The sequence below is a fragment of the Vitis vinifera genome, chromosome 5 (assembly GCF_030704535.1).
Source record: "Vitis vinifera cultivar Pinot Noir 40024 chromosome 5, ASM3070453v1".
Lineage (NCBI taxonomy): Eukaryota > Viridiplantae > Streptophyta > Magnoliopsida > Vitales > Vitaceae > Vitis > Vitis vinifera.
In genome coordinates, this window is record NC_081809.1 from 9,422,786 (window position 1) to 9,438,799 (window position 16,014).

The following is a 16,014-nucleotide window of genomic DNA, read 5'->3' on the forward strand; positions in this document are numbered from 1 at the left end:
TTGTAAAAATCCACTATCACCTAATTTACCACTCTCTGAAATAGTTACTTTAGATTGTCATATTTATCACTTTCGAAGGGATATGACATCTTTGAAATATTACATTAAATGAAAAAATAATAAAACATCTCTTATATTTAATATTATTTGAGAAATATTGTATAATTTATAATTTAATAAGTATTTATTTATTTATTTATTAATAAGATTTATGGTTTAAATATTTAAATTCATAAATAAAAATATTATAGGGTAAACTTCACTTATCTCTCTCATGGTTTGAACTAAATACACTTAATTATCATAAATTTAAAATTTTATCATTTACCTTCCATTTTTTAAATTAAAAAAAAAAGGTGAGTAAAAATAACTGATAATAAGAAATGTCCTTATACTATATATTTTATACATATATATTTTTTTTACTAGAAATTTCCTTTTTTTAATCAAAACTTTTCTCTCGTAAATTGAATGATATAAAAAAAAAATGAGAATAAATTTATAATCTCGATCTCATATCTAAACTTCGAGTTATCATATATTAAAAGGGATACAAAAGGAAGATTGAATAATATGTCTCTTCACTTATCCTATTCATGTTCATCCATGCTTTGATAGACACAAGATATGACAAGTAGCGAAATCACTTAACCCATTTCATACTATATTTAGTCAATCAAATATGAAATCACAAAGACCATTCAGTTAACAAGGACCCTTCCTTAAAAGGGGTGAGTTCAAACCAAACTCAACACCAAAATCCATCGCCCAGACCATAGTCCCCACAGCTCTCAATGCGCCCCACGTTAGTTGGTCATCTCAAAATTCACGAGCTCCATCTAGTTACTGCACAAACAATCTCGAGTTTGATGATAATTGAATCACTTAGAAAAGTTTTTTTTTTTTTTTTTTTTCCATTGAGATACTTCTCTTAACATTCTACAATCCATTTTATGCTTTCAATGAATTAAGACACTTACACTTCATGTTATGAGGCTTACGCCTTCATCTCCATCTTTCGCCTTTTAACACCATGTCTCTTTGAATTCCTTGTGTCTCGGCAGCCCTTGCTTTCACAGCAACATCGGAATGCCTTCACTGGATGATTATGGTCATCAAAGTCAATGCCATAGTCCTGCAGTGGATTACATACACACCACAGTCAAGCTTGAACCATTTTTTATCGAATAAGGATGCTTAATGTTTCTACACAAACTTCCACAGAACTAAAACACCAATTTCATAAAACCATGAGATAACAGGCAGGAAACTTATACTTGCACAAAAGATAATCATCTAAACCTAAACCAGGTGCAGTTCAGGCCCGAACAATTGGTTGTTGTTCACCTAGTTTGTCTAGATTATGTTTAAAATACAATAAATTTAAGTATGCATAATACATTTATGTTTGAAGATGTACTGATAAACAAATGTAATGCACTGTGATTACATATTTAACATAATTTGGAGATACGGGTGCTTTGCAACTCTCCAGAGTTCATAACCATCCCACTTTCAAAATAATATACTTGCCTCAAAGTTCAATCAAGTTGACCAGAAAATCATGGCTTAAATAGGAACAACAAAACCCCATCCTCTGCAATCTTGAAACAGATAGATAATAATAATAATCTATGTATTGGTATTGCCTTCAACATCAAATAAATTCCATATCAATTTACCATATATACAGCAGAAACAGAAAGAGCCTACTTACCCAAGTCAGCTCTTCCAAAGCATCGACCTTTCTTGTTGTGAAAAAGGCAAGCTGCATAAGAACAGAAGAAAACTCATAGATTCACAACTCCATGGATTGCCTCCAACATTAAGTAAATCATTTTTGTTAGACACCATACATGATAATAGTGATGATCTGGGGTCTCCACTTCTACTGGGATCTCAACCAAGTTGGCATCAAAACATCTAGTAAAATAATATGTGCAGATGATCAGATATACAAAAAATTGTCTGAAGAAGAGATGATGAATTCATTTTTCCTTTCACAATCCAAAGAAAGTAGAAGAGGAGAAAGAGAATTAAACAATCCAAAGATCATAAGAAAACTGATGAAAATAACAAAAAGGTTAAAACCGGCATTTGTTTACAAAATCTTCTCAAGCAACACAAATGGAAAAGCATTGACTAAAAACTTAAAACGCAAACATGCACATGTAAATGGATGTTCAAGAAATACCTGTGATTAATAAATCTTGCAACATTACCATAAAATGTTGCATCCAAACAAAGGGCTTCTTCATCCTTTAAGACTCCCTCTGAACCCCAATCTGCATCTAGCAGCACTGGGTATGTATGTCGCTCCTTACCGGTGCTTCGCAAATTTCGCTCATATAATTCTGTGTTGGTTACTATTTCTCCCACATATTCACAAACAAAAGCACCTTTTGGCAAGTTCTCCAGAGTTCGGAGACCCCAACCTTTCCCTTCAGGAGTCAAAAATACCTGAAACATAAAAGTACCACTGAATGACCTTTGGCAAATCACACAAGTGCCTTACTTTAAGGACTTACAGGGATTTATGATTGATTATCCACCAAGATAAATTCTTAATTCCAGGATATCACAGCTAAGTATATCAAGCACATTTTTTGAAATACCAATAACGAAGTCTGACCTGCAAATTCACTGTTATACCACGCTGAACAACCCGGTTTCCACACTTCTTACTGCATCCACATTTACACCAGCACTCTTTTATGAACTTTCTCACTAAATGGCCTTTGCATGGATTAGATGTGTTTTCATTCCTAGACCTTTCTAGTGGGCAATTTTTGCAATAAAAAAGGCGATGGTTTTGAGGGTCACGATTCATAGAGATACATTCCTCTAGAAACTTTTCCTTTACAAGTCCTCCTTGTTGGTAAGCAAATTCACCCCCAGTTTCACGGGCACATGCACAAGGTATGGCCAATGATGTACAATCCCCAAAACAATTTGAACAACAATCTTCATCTGATATACGAGCAAGCGCAAAATTCACATATGCTTTTTGGAAAACTATGTTCTGTGGAATGTAGAAAAAGTTGGGAGGAAGTTGGGAGCTGGTTCCATTTACCAAGGAGATCTTTACCATTTCTTCACCTTTGGTTATGTCATCAAAATATTGAAGGGGTTTCACTGTGTCAACAGAGAAACAATGCTTCTGAACAGCCACTATACCACATGAATTCAAAGATTCTGGGCCTCTCAATACCTTTAAATTCTCATCCCTTTCAATGTAACAGCTTTTGTTAACCTTATTTGAAGTTAAAGTGCAGCGAAGAATATCCAAACCATTCATGTATATAGGTCTTGGAATTTTTTGACCCACTTCAACAAGATTCTGACATTTGACAGATCCATTTGAAGAACTTGATGGAATGCAAAACTTGCCTTTATGATCACCTCTGCCAAGCACATCTTGTGCTGCAGGTTCCTTTAATATATCAAGTGTTGATGATGTTTCCATGGTCTTTAACTTTTCGTCATCGGTAGAATCAGCACCTATTGCTAAGAAGTACTCACAGAATTCTTGCATCAATTTCATCACTGAGAAACTAGGTTCTGTAATTCCATACGTGCCACGGCACTTATCCTCCAGTGCTTTTGAAACTGCATCTAAATTTGGAATGTGACAACCAGATTGCTGAGAAGTGTTGAGGATGAGGGAAATTTTCACCTCGCCATTGGGAGAGGAAGCAATATCAAATTGTGATGAATCAGATACACCATTGGCTTGATCCTCTCCAGAAGCATTTGCTAGAAGATTAGAATAAGTTTTTAGTTGAAGGACCATCTTCACATAATTAAACAAGAACAGATACTTGAGACAGAGCTATGCATTCATTGAAGTACAACATTCAAATATTTGGAATCTAAACATTATACCTTCATCTGCTACATCCAAATAGTTGGATTCATGGACTTTGTGCTCATCTTCTTTAGAGTGAGAGCAATTTCCACTTGAAGGACCATCTTCACTTTTTAGACTGGGAGAAGCTACAGAAAAAAAAAGGTTTATCAACCAGAAAAGACCCATTAAAGTTAAATATTCAATAAGAACCAAAGCATATTTGTGTTTGGTGCTTCCTGTGTCGAACTGCCAGATTGTAATAGAACCAATGCATAAAATTAGGTCTTGTGATAAACATGACAGACATAAGCTTAAGCCAGTCTTATCATTACTTATGTTTGAATGTACTGCATCTGGTTCAGGGTGTAACTTAACCAAGAAAGGACTTTAAAATGAAGTTCATCAGTCAGTTGCCATCTACATTAGAGGGAAAAAATGGAATCCATATATGGTTATTAGTTCATTGTTGTTAATGGTGGTGCTGGTTGAGAGAGAGTGTTGAGTGGCATAAACAACTTTATCTTTTTAAATATAATTTCCACATCTTTCAAAAACAAATTTTTGAATCTTTTCAAGGTCAATAATTGAAATCGCCACTGTTGCAGGACAAGAAAAATAGAGTCGTACCTGGATGGATCACAACAAGAGGAACCACAAGTTGCAAGTTGTCATTGGTGAATGTTTTATTTTTAGGCACAATTGAAGGGGCATTATGACACTTATTAACTGCATCTTCTGTGGGAGAATTAACACAGTCAGGCTCAATCTTTGGCACTTTAAAGCACTCAATATGTGTTTCCTTTTCATAATTTAATCTATTCTCTATTTGACCAAGTCGAGGATGAATTGGCTTCTTTCCTTTGTCTTGCACTTGTGTACGAGGAAAAAGAGGATCAGATCGACCTCTTTGGTCCTTAAGGCATGGTTGAGGTGGTTCTTTTTCTCTTAGGATTGGACGAGTCTCCGGGTACTTGTTACTGACACCTTCTGGTGGTAAAAGAGGCACTGACTTAACTAGTTCATCTCCTTCAAAATGTTGAGTTGACCCGACTCTGTTCTTCCTCCAATGAAATTGAGGCAATTCTTGTGAACTTCTTGATGGAGTTCCACCAAAACCTGCAACCGAGTCAACCATTGCCACCAAAGCATCTTTTTGCTGTCTTGAGCACAATCTTTTCAGAGGCAGTTCAGAGTCTTCTGACTCATCATCTAAAGACGCTTCTTCCTCTCTTGCCTTGGATTTTGTACCCTGGTAAAAAAAAAAAAAAGGGAATTACTAACAAAATATAAAAAGGCTTGAACAGAATCACAGACTCAAATTAAGTGCACAAGAAGATCAGTTTCTCGTATTTCCCTTTCATTGGCCTGTAGATGAGAGCAATAAAATAATAAGAATTATTATGACTAAAAATCTTTGAAAAAATTAAAAACCGCACCAATATAAAGAACACAATAAGTAACACAAAACAAAAGGATGCACCTTAACTTCCTGCTGCTCAAAAATGGCATCTATAAGAACTCTATAATTTTCATCTTCAATAAGTGCCCAGTTGTTGTCATATAAATTTGCAAGATCATTGAGAACTGGCCTTACAAGTTCTTCAGCAATGCCCATTGCTTTCATTGAATTGCAGGCCTTCAAAATTTTTGCCTTTGGAATTTTAACCTTGCGTGACGGCATCATAGATCCTAAAGGATTTTCCAAAATTCAGTGTGTGGTCAGCCCCTTCACTCCAGCTTCTGAAATGGTACCTGCATTCTCCCAGAAGTGCATGATAAGCATGAGATGCAAAAACATCTATTGTGATCTGCAACAGTGTGAGAAGAAACCTCGGCCATTGGGAGACTGAGCAAAGCAAAATATATATAGATGACACCACTAAAGAAGAAGCCTTTGTTTTTGTTTGACTTCAAGAGAGTTACTACTTTTAAAGAACTAAAGGGCTACTTCATTAGGATGAGACTACTTCATTTCACAAACGTACATGCACTCATTTCAAATTCCATGGAAAACAATATGGGCTCATTCCAACTCTAAGTAACATACAATTTAGTGAAATAATTTGCATGTGATGTCCAAATAAAACCTAGATAAATTCAAGCAATGCCTGCTGCACAGTTCTTTTTTTTTTTTCATAATAGGTACTGTTGCGCAGTTGTGAAGAGTGAGCATGTGAAAAGCAGATGGCAAATAACAGTCTTGTCAAGCAAATAATAGTTCAACCCTCACTAGCTTCTGAAAAATGCATATCCCTATTACTCAAATTTAATCAAATAAGAGAAGATATTAATGTCTTCCAAGGAAATAAGAAGGGTCCTCTGCGCAACCCGTGAAAGTTGAAATAATTCAGTATTTTTTCATAGCATTTTAATAAAATGCATTTCTATGAAGCGTTGAACCTTGACTACACAATTCTGCAATCATTGCCAATTTAAAGTAAAAACACAATGGGTTGCCTCTATTTCGATGTGGGATCTAAAGACTCCAGAAGAAAACTAATTGTAGATAAATAGTTCAACTGAAATGCATAACTCCAAACAACATAGGAATAAGAGGATAAAAAATTGAGAAACCCTACTTGCTGTGACAAATTACAAACAAAACCCCTGACATAAAACAAAAGGTTGAGCACCCCATCCATACCTTGCTGATGCTAGGTCAACATAGACCACGATCAGGTGGACCCATGGGCTGAATTGGCAATGATGGGTGAAGTGCTGAACCTCCATAGTACAGGAGAGAAGCCAAAATTTTCCATATCACAAATTCCATTTAGTATTCCAATTACCTAAAATAAGAGTTCCAAATTCCTTTCTGTTTAGGAAATATTATTACAACAAATCTCAACTATAATCTAATTCCCCCTTATTGTACATAGACACACTGGTAAAGTAGTACTATCTTGAAAGTTTTGATTAGTCAAATAATGCTACATTTTGCAATTGAGACAATGGAATGAGCACAAAACATACAAGCATTTAATTAGTAAAAAGCCATGAGCACATTCAAACAACTCAGTCATGACTCATGTGACTTGTATACAGCATGACTTTGTTTACTTCCCTCCGGAACCTTAAATGTAAAAAACCTTGTATCGAAAGAACCCTTTCTCACAGAGGTCCCAAAAGTTGTAGTTTCACAATGAATCACTGTGACACTTAGCAAAGCAAGATTCAGAGTAGCCCATAGCACCAAGGAGCTCATCACAGAAAATGGTGAAGAAGAAATTAGGAAAATAAGATTAGAAAAAACCATCAACATCAAGACCTGAGCGGCTGTTGATCAGAGCCCCAACGTAACTGATTATGCCATTCATAATTTCATGCATTTCCTGCCGACACTAGAGGCGACTTGAATCACAATCTTATCAAGGAGGTTTGCTTCATTAAGAGGTATTTTTCCAATTATTAATTTTGATCAATGATTTTTCATTTAGAGATTAGGTAGCATAGAGGATTTCTTGAATTTTGTGCATGATTTTCTCAAACATTGTTTATCGAACTTTGATCTAGAAAACTTAAACCTTTAAATTACTCTGGGTAATGTCTAATAAAAATTTTGGATCAACCAGCCAATCGACTTTGCCATTGAGAACAATGCTCAAAAGCCAGAAATTGACATCCACTTCAAGCAAAGATGAAGGTATGTACCACTTCAATCTTTTGCCTACACTGGGTCCAATAAGCCTCAACTGTGAGAACAATTTCTATAAATGGATTGCAAACTACAGAAATTATAACTAGGTGGGTGTAGTAGTTTGAAAAAGATTTAAGATTTCAATTCAGCAGTTCAAAATCTTTGGCCTGCTTGAATGGCAGTCTGATGGAGGCAAAGCTAAATTGATACTCTTTTAAGTCTACATTCATTTACATTTTGATGGGTGATATAGGGACCACCTCCTTTTGTTACTTTAATATGTTCTCATCAGCACCTCGAATTCGAGGTTCTCATTGAGTGCTTTATTGCATTGAGGAACTTTCTTCGATTGTTCAATCACTGCAGAGTATTTTTTTAACCCTAGTAAAGAACCAAAATGCTGCTCAAAGACCGAACAACCCGATTCTAGATGTCCATTAGGAAGAACAAGAATCATCCATTAATTTTCCACCTAAAGATATAATTTATGATAAACACAAGTCCATTGGTCTTGAATTTATTTACAAACACCTTTGTCATCTTAGTACTCTGCATACAACAAGAAGCTATTAAAGAAAATGTCCTTAAAGGGTAGATAGTAAATACCATTCACAGGGAAATACACAAGCTTTTGTAATGAGAAAACAGAAAGAGGCATTGGTACAGGGCCAAAAGTAACCAAAGAAACTACATACCTTATGGGCTTTCAGAGGAAGTTGTGAGCCTGCAAAGGTGAACTCAAGAGAAATGGGCCCTGAAAAACAGTATCAGAAAATTGTCAAGCACATTTCAAGATTGTCATTCAAGAAAGAGAAAGATGGAAATTAACTAAGGATTTTACTTTATTCTAAGTCTTTAATTAATCTTCAAAATTCAAACAAAAAATGCAGAAATAAAAACTGCTGGGAGCAAATGAAAACCAAAATGCATAAACCCTAAGCCACAGATTCACAACAACTAAAAAACTACAATCATTTGCTTTAAAGAGAAGTACCACAAGAGAGTTCAAAAAGTTAAGCAACCCCAAATGATTAACATGCAAAAATGAAAACTAACAATAGTATTAGTAATGCAAAAGAAGATAATTCTCTGCTTGGTTGCCGAGAAAATTTAGGAAAAGAAGATGAATCAGAATTTTGTTTTATTTTCATCCATTTTCTCAGCAACCATACACTACGAAGATCAGACTGGACCTGAAAAAAATTATTTAAAAAAAAAAAAAAACCCAATATTTTAATAGAACTAATAATAATAAAAAAAATCTGGAAAAAGAAAGAGAATATGCATTATATTAAAGAAAAAGGATAGGGGAAATAAAAATTAAAATTAAAATTAATTTGAACAAAAAGTTGATTTTTGAACGGACCATTGCTTGAGTCCTGAGTTGGCTACAAGTCAAAAAGAATTAAAAAAAAAAAAGTGGGGGGGACAATTACAGAATCCTGTGAAAGCAACTTCACAGAATATTCTTCTAAAAAAACTAAACAAATATAAAAAAATAATAATTATTATAATTATAAATAAAAAAACATGATCATTTTAGGATGTAAGCTTCCTTTACAATCTGTAAAAACCGCTCTGAATCCACAACACCCTAAAAGAAAAATGTAAAAATTGGTCAATTTAGGGAAATTGTAGGAACTGAAATTACAAAATTAAAATGAAAAATAATAAATAAATAAATACCGCTTCAAATTCAAAAACACTCCAGAAAAACCCTAAAAGCAAGAACTTTGAGTATTCACTCTCATTATCCATCCTTTTAATTTGAGTTTTTGATCTTCATTTTGGCTACCCTTTGCTCCTATTTAATTACAATCAACATAAAAGATTTTATTCAAAAAAAGAAGGGTAAAATAGTAATTGGCTTTAGCATGTGAATCTTGGAAATAAAATATTAGGGAATGTTTGTTTGGCCATTGCTTGCGAAACGGTTTTTGTTCTCCAAAATAAAAAGCAAGAAAACATTTCTAACAATTAAAAACTGTTTCTTATTTTCTATTTTTAAAAATAAAAGATAAAGATTTTTAAATTATTTTTAAAGATTATTTTAAAAAATAACTATATAAATATATAAAATGATTAAAAATAAAGTATTTGATATAAAAATTATTTTTAAAATATATTTAAAAATAAATTAAAAATATTTTAGGTCTAAATAAACTATTATTTTATAAAACATTATATAATAATTTTTTAAAATTGTTTTTTAAAACTATATTTTGGAATTATTTTTTAAAATAATTATATGACTTAAAAGAAAAAGAAGAATTTTAAATAATTTTCATTGTAAATAAAAAAAAAGTTGGATTTTTTTTTTTTAATATTTTTTTATTGAAAATTAAAGTATGAATTTTGAAGTCAATCACTTTTCCTAACTTATAATTTTCAACGTTATTTAATATTGGGTGAGAGACTGGGAGTGGGAAGGCGGCAAAAGGTTACCAAACAGGGCGTCAACCTTTTGGGATTCCCAAAAAAGTAAGCAAAAAATGAAAAATAAAAAAGGCCGGAAAAACGGGAAAGCAGGTGAGGCGCCGTGAGAACACTTTTCTGTCAAACAAAGTACGATTTTGGCAGTTCCAGGCATGGAAATCTAAAGAATTACAAGTACACAACATTTTTTTTTTGTAATTTTAATTTAATTTAATTTTTTCTAAGTAATATGATTAGTTAGGTGGGTCTGACGTGCAATGAGAGTCATGAGACCAAGGACGTGGGAATGGGTGGCCAGTTGATGGATTCCACTGTCAAAACGGTGTCGTCTTGGTGAGAGCTAAATCATTTTGAGATGGACTCATGAACTGCCGTATTTTCCCGATGTGGTTTGCTAATTTCACTAAATGCTTTCCATAAAAACTATGAACATAAATTCATTTTTTACGTTGTAGCCTAGTTTTTATTTTGTAAAAAATAATTAATATTTGGATGGTTATGTAATAAACCTTAAATCCTATTCTTGGAACTCTGATGTTTGTTTTTTTATTCAATTTTAAATAAAACTTTAATATTTAATAGTATTAAATATTAGATTGTTTGTTTTTATAATATTTTATTTCTATTAAGTATTAAAAGGTAAAAAAAAAATCAATAAATTATTTTTTTCATTTAAAAAAAATTAAAAGTGTGTTTGTTTTTTTTACTTTTTGTTGAAAGCAATTTATTTTCAGAATTTAAGTTGTTTGTTTTTCTATTTTTTCATGACTTATTATAAACTTTTTACTAAACCAAAAAACAAAAAAATTTAGCTTTTTTTTAAATAGAAAAAATAATATATTAGTTTTTCTTTACTTTTTAATACTTAATATAAATAAAATACTACAAAAATAAACAACGTAATGTTTAATACTATTAAGCATTAAGTTTCTATTTAGAATTAAGTAAAAAAAAAAAAAAAAACAACATCTAAATGTTTTAACTTCTTTTATTCAACAAAAAAGTTTATAATAAGTTATAAAAAAAAATGGAAAAACAAACATTTTAAAGTCTGAAAGCAAATTGCTTTCAACAAAAAGTTAAGAAACAAACACCCTAATGTCTTAAAGAGATTAGGAGTTAAGAAAATGTAGACTAACAACAAATGTGAAGAAAAAATACAAAAAATAATAGTAAGAGGCAAGAAAAAAAGTAGAGCAACTCCAAGGACACCGAAAGATTAAAGCAAATTGAGTTTGAATGAGTGTTTAGGGCCTTGAAAAGATCGCTACATATTTTGGCTTAAGTGGAAATTAAAATCCCAATGAAATGTAATACCTAAACGCGAAGAAAAAAAATGAAGAAGAAATAGCAAAAACAACATGAAAAATGGTGTAAACACACTGAAATCAAACGAACATATACAAAAGGAAAAATAATAATAATAAAGTTGAAATGAAAATCACCATAGTAAAGGAAAAGAAGGTAAGGACAAGAAAGATGCCTTTTAAGCGGTGTAAGAAATGTTATTGGGAGGGATTCGAATAGGAAAATATGGCATGATGGTTATCCCTTTTAAAAAGGGCTTTCAATGAGACTTTAGGAAAAAGAAGACACAAAAGTGAAAAATAAGTGTCAACAAAAGCTGCCAATGATGTAAACCTCTTATCTGGAAAACACTTAAGGAAAATCGTCATCCGCCAAAGCATTTACGATCCTAGTACTAATGATGGGTTGTGAACCTCATAAACGTTAACACCAATCCCAAAATGTCATGTGCTTTCATCAAAATATTTCAAATCTTCCCACTCAAATTTGGCTGCTTAAAACACTACAACCTTGAAAATGGGGCATTGAAAGTGTTTGACCTAAAAATTGATAGGCTTGGCTCAACTCACACAATTGGTTTGATTAACTTGACTTATTAAATTGGTTATGGCTAAAAGCCTATAAAGGTCAAAACAATCGAGTTTAAGAAAATAGTCTAAAAAATAAAGGTATGGTTCCTCTTTTTTGTCTAAGGTAGCGTGAGCCAATGTTGCATCACAAGCTAAAGTAGGACAACCAAAATGTGTCCTTCCTTATGCATACTCAAAATGAAACAAATCATAATAGTCTAAACATGTTAGGACAATCAAAACCATAGTTACAACTATCTAAAAAAAAAAGATAATGTCTGGAAATGGGGATTAAGGACTTAGAGCACTTAAGCAAGAACACTTGGATATAGACTCAAGAGCTCTTTGGAAACCTAAAATTGAATTGATCTTGGTCTTGTTATTCTCTCCTTACAAATAACTTTTAAGCCTTTTATGTAAAGCTCCAAAGTTGAACGTCATTAGTAGAAAAGACTCAACCAATGGAAAGCCATGGAGGACTTAAAGTACTTAAGCAAGAACACTTGGACATAGGCTAAAAAGCTCTTAGGAAGCTTAAAATTGAATTGCTCTTAATCTTGTTATTCTCTCCTTAGAAATAAACTTTTATGCCTTTTATGTAGAGCTCCAAAGTTAAACTTGATAGGTAAGTAAGACTCAACCAATGGGAAGCCTCCATAAAAATGTACCAATCAACTTTTGATCTAACACACTCATGCTCATGTTGACACATGGCATTAGACGATAATATGTCTCTCAAGATATAGCTACAAGGCCCCATCTCTTAGTATAAAGAAAGTAGATTTGATGGATATGGTACTTATTCTATCTCAATGTAGACAAACCTTCAATTCCATTAACCAAACTAAGACCATCAACTTGTTCTAAAAACTAATGAAGAGAAGGTCAAACCCACTATTAAGGTATATCAAGTTTATGTGGGCCCTTAAATTCCTACTCATAACTTAAGTAGATATGATAACATTAAGGTGTCATGCCCTAAGTGGGACATCTTCAAGAGAGTATGGAGACCAAGCAGAGAGATCGTGGAGCAATACAAACTCGAAGAAAAGTGTCATTCCCTTGAACCTCAATGGAATGAAGTGTTCATTGCCAATTTAGAATATAAGCAATATGCATATGAATGATAAACAAGATAAAAAAAATGTGAGAAGTAAAAAAGAGTCAAGGATTTAAAGAGTCAAACCCACGAGATATTATGGTTTCTATCTTGAGAATACATGTTAATGCTTACCTTAATCAATAGTGACTCAATTCATGGGGAATATATCACCACTTTAGGGTTTCATCCATAGGTTAAAATCATTAAAAACCTCAACATTAACTCGATATTCTTTGAAGGTTGAGAGCTCATATAATATGGTAGCATGGTAAGGTCATGACTTCCTGATAGCCCATGTCATAACTCATCGTAGGTTTTGTCCAATATTTATACAAATGGGTGCACTTACTATGGGAAACTCATCCCAATAACCAAGACAAGTCATCCATCTAATTAGATTCCTTCAAATTAGGAGGTAGTGTACTATAACTTCAGATCAATTGTTTAAGCCCATGAACTAATCGTGAACAAGTTATCAACTTATAAGGAACCCATGACTTGGATCTTCCATGTAATTTCTAATGCACCTAAATCATGTATAATGCAAGTAATACATGTTTGATGCTTAACATAGAAAATGCATAAGTAGGATAGTAAAAGGAGAACCAAAATCATTAATGAAATCTATTTACTGTTACGTTTCATCATGTTTTTCAAGACTTTATCTTAACAATCTCCTACTAGCCCTAAAACCAAACTAGGCATAGTAGAAAGAATTTCCTTCATAGTCACCTCTATAAACTATATCACAAAACATGCAATACTTCATCTTTAAGTGTCTTCCCTTCTAGTGGCTTCTTAGATCTTTGGACTATGTCACCATTCTACTATTATCACAAAACAAGGTCATGGTCGATATAACCAAGATGACTATCCCAAGTCCCATGAGGAACTTCTTAAGCCGAACAACCTTTTTGTTGTTGCAAAAGTAACAATAAATATCACCTGGAGTGTACGCATACCTAAAGACATAACTATGAGAGTCTTTACTAGATTGAAAGTTTAAATTCGTGAACCAAAGGGTATTGTCTCATCGCTAAGGAACACAAGCATGTAATCCCTTGTTTTCCTAAGATACTAGAGCATATGTTTGACATCCATCTAATACCCCAATCCTAAATTTGATTGTCATCTAAATAAGTAGACAATAACTTTACATCATTCCCAATAAGTAGATTGTCATCCAAATATAAAATACACCACCACACTTCCTTATGCTTTCTTGACACATAAGGCTCATCCTTGTTTTGATCTAAACCAAGGGTCTTGATTTCCTAATAAAAACATTTGCTCCATAAGCAAGATGCTTGCATTAATCTAAAAATGAAATTATGCAACTTTCATAATAGATGCTCTTAACCCTTTGTTATGAAACTAACAAGTTGCATCAAATAGATGCTATAATCAATATAATCATTCAAGAACTCTATTTTGACATCCATTTTTCATATCTCATAATTGAGATACACCGAAATGGATAAAAGTAGTATGAAAGATTTGAGCATGGCTACCACCAAAAAGATTTCCTTAAAGTTGAAACCAAGTTTCAAACTATAAACATTTAGCTACAGGCTTTGCCATATAAATATCAAAATTTTCATCTACTTCCCTCTCCCTCTTATAAACTAATTAATCTCTTTGCCTTAAATTTAGAAAATGTCATAAGTATAACCAAGATCTTTGACATCAACATTGCCAAAGAGTTTCATCTTTTAGGATTGGTCGCTCCCACTATTAACATATCCAGTCTTATCTTTAAGAAAATTTACATTCTTTGATTCTTTGGCACAACCCACCATTAGGGTAATCATGACCCAAAATCAAGATGATTCTTAAGATGATGATGAAAGTCCATATCCCTTGATTCCTTAGACCAACTCATCTTTAGAATGATGATTATCCAAATGAATATGAGTTTAATCTTGGAGGCTATAAGCTTGCCAATAGTCTTTTCCTACTTAATATTTTGAAATAATTAAAAAATTTTAAAACCAGAGCAATTACCTTGATGAATAAATTATCTTCTATAAAAATTTTCAAAAAAAAAAAAAATTCTTAACTAGAAGCTTAGTGCAATAGGAGAACATAATCTTGAAAAAAAAAAATTTCTATGAGTATTTTATTTAAAAATTAATTTTGATAAAAATTCCTACTCTCAAATTTTAAAAAAATTCGTTTCATAAAATTTTCCTTTTTTACACAATTCCAATTCTAATAAATATTTTCTCTTGAAAATATTTTCAAAGAAATTTATTTCCACCAATTTATTAAGTTTTCTTAAACCTTTTTGCAATATCCTTCAATAATAAAATTATGTCATATGAAAATTTTCAAAATATTTAATTTCCAAATTAAAAATTATTATGTAATAAGGAAATTTCCAATTTATGAGATTTTAAAATTTTGAAAGCACCTTATCCAATTAAGAAAGATTTAAGGTGGTGTTTGCTTTTTTACTTAATTCTAAATAGAACTTTAATGCTTAATAGTGTTAAATATTAGGTTGTTTGTTTTTATAGTATTTTATTTCTATTAAGTATTAAAAAGTAAAGAAAAACCAATATGTTATTTTTTTTATTTAGAAAAAGCTAAATATTTTGATTTTTTATATTTAGTAAAAAGTTTATAATAAGTTATGAAAAAAATAGAAAAACAAAAACCTAAATTCTGAAAATAAATTGCTTTCAGCAAAAAACTAAAAAAAACACTACCTAACTCTTTAAGGATTCTCAAAAATACATTTAAGGAAAATATTTTAAATCATTAAAATTAAATTTAGAAATGAACTTTAGCTTTCATATTCAAAATTTCTCATATTTACTTTCTTTATTCTTACACATTTCCAATTTAATAAATATTCGTAAAGAAGAAATCTCATTTTTATAATAATTTATTCCATTAAAAATTACCAAAAAACTTTTAGTTATTTCCTTTACGATAAATTACCTATCTTGAAATTTTCCAAAATTATTTATTATTCCAATTAAAATTAGTGTAATAAAGAAACTTACAAACATGTGAACAATAAAAATCTAGAGAATACTTCATCCAATAAGAAAAGCTTTTATTCTACAAGGATTACCTTAAAATAATTTTAAAGAAAATAATTTAA

The 16,014-nt window shown here is 31.8% G+C and overlaps 1 protein-coding gene across 2 annotated transcripts; it reads right to left on the minus strand.

The window, feature by feature from the left end:
- Positions 1–639: 639 nt before the first annotated feature.
- LOC100252920 (probable inactive histone-lysine N-methyltransferase SUVR2) lies at positions 640–9,278 on the minus strand. 2 transcript variants are annotated; one of them, XM_010651840.3, is made up of 11 exons: positions 9,174–9,278; positions 8,183–8,241; positions 5,331–5,602; positions 4,478–5,099; positions 3,886–3,996; positions 2,633–3,756; positions 2,195–2,460; positions 1,857–1,923; positions 1,718–1,768; positions 981–1,135; positions 640–846 (listed from the first exon to the last, which is right to left on the minus strand). In XM_010651840.3, exons 3-10 carry the CDS (start codon positions 5,532–5,534, stop codon positions 998–1,000), a joined length of 2,583 nt encoding a protein of 860 aa, XP_010650142.1. In that variant the 5' UTR covers positions 5,535–5,602; positions 8,183–8,241; positions 9,174–9,278; the 3' UTR covers positions 640–846; positions 981–997. The 2 variants fall into 2 exon arrangements, with proteins under 2 accessions (XP_010650142.1, XP_002282057.2); XM_002282021.4 differs by lacking the exons at positions 8,183–8,241; positions 9,174–9,278 and adding an exon at positions 7,119–7,819.
- Between the last annotated feature and the right edge of the window lie 6,736 nt (positions 9,279–16,014).

Bases quoted from the DNA above. Each gene is read 5' to 3' on its own strand.
- LOC100252920 (XM_010651840.3), bottom strand. From the start codon at position 5,534: ATGATGCCGTCACGCAAGGTTAAAATTCCAAAGGCAAAAATTTTGAAG. The intron at 3,757-3,885 runs GTATAATGTTTA...CTAATCTTCTAG, and splicing joins TTTGGATGTAGCAGATGAAG to CAAATGCTTCTGGAGAGGAT. The intron at 1,136-1,717 runs GTAAGTAGGCTC...AATCCACTGCAG, and splicing joins CTTTGGAAGAGCTGACTTGG to GACTATGGCATTGACTTTGA.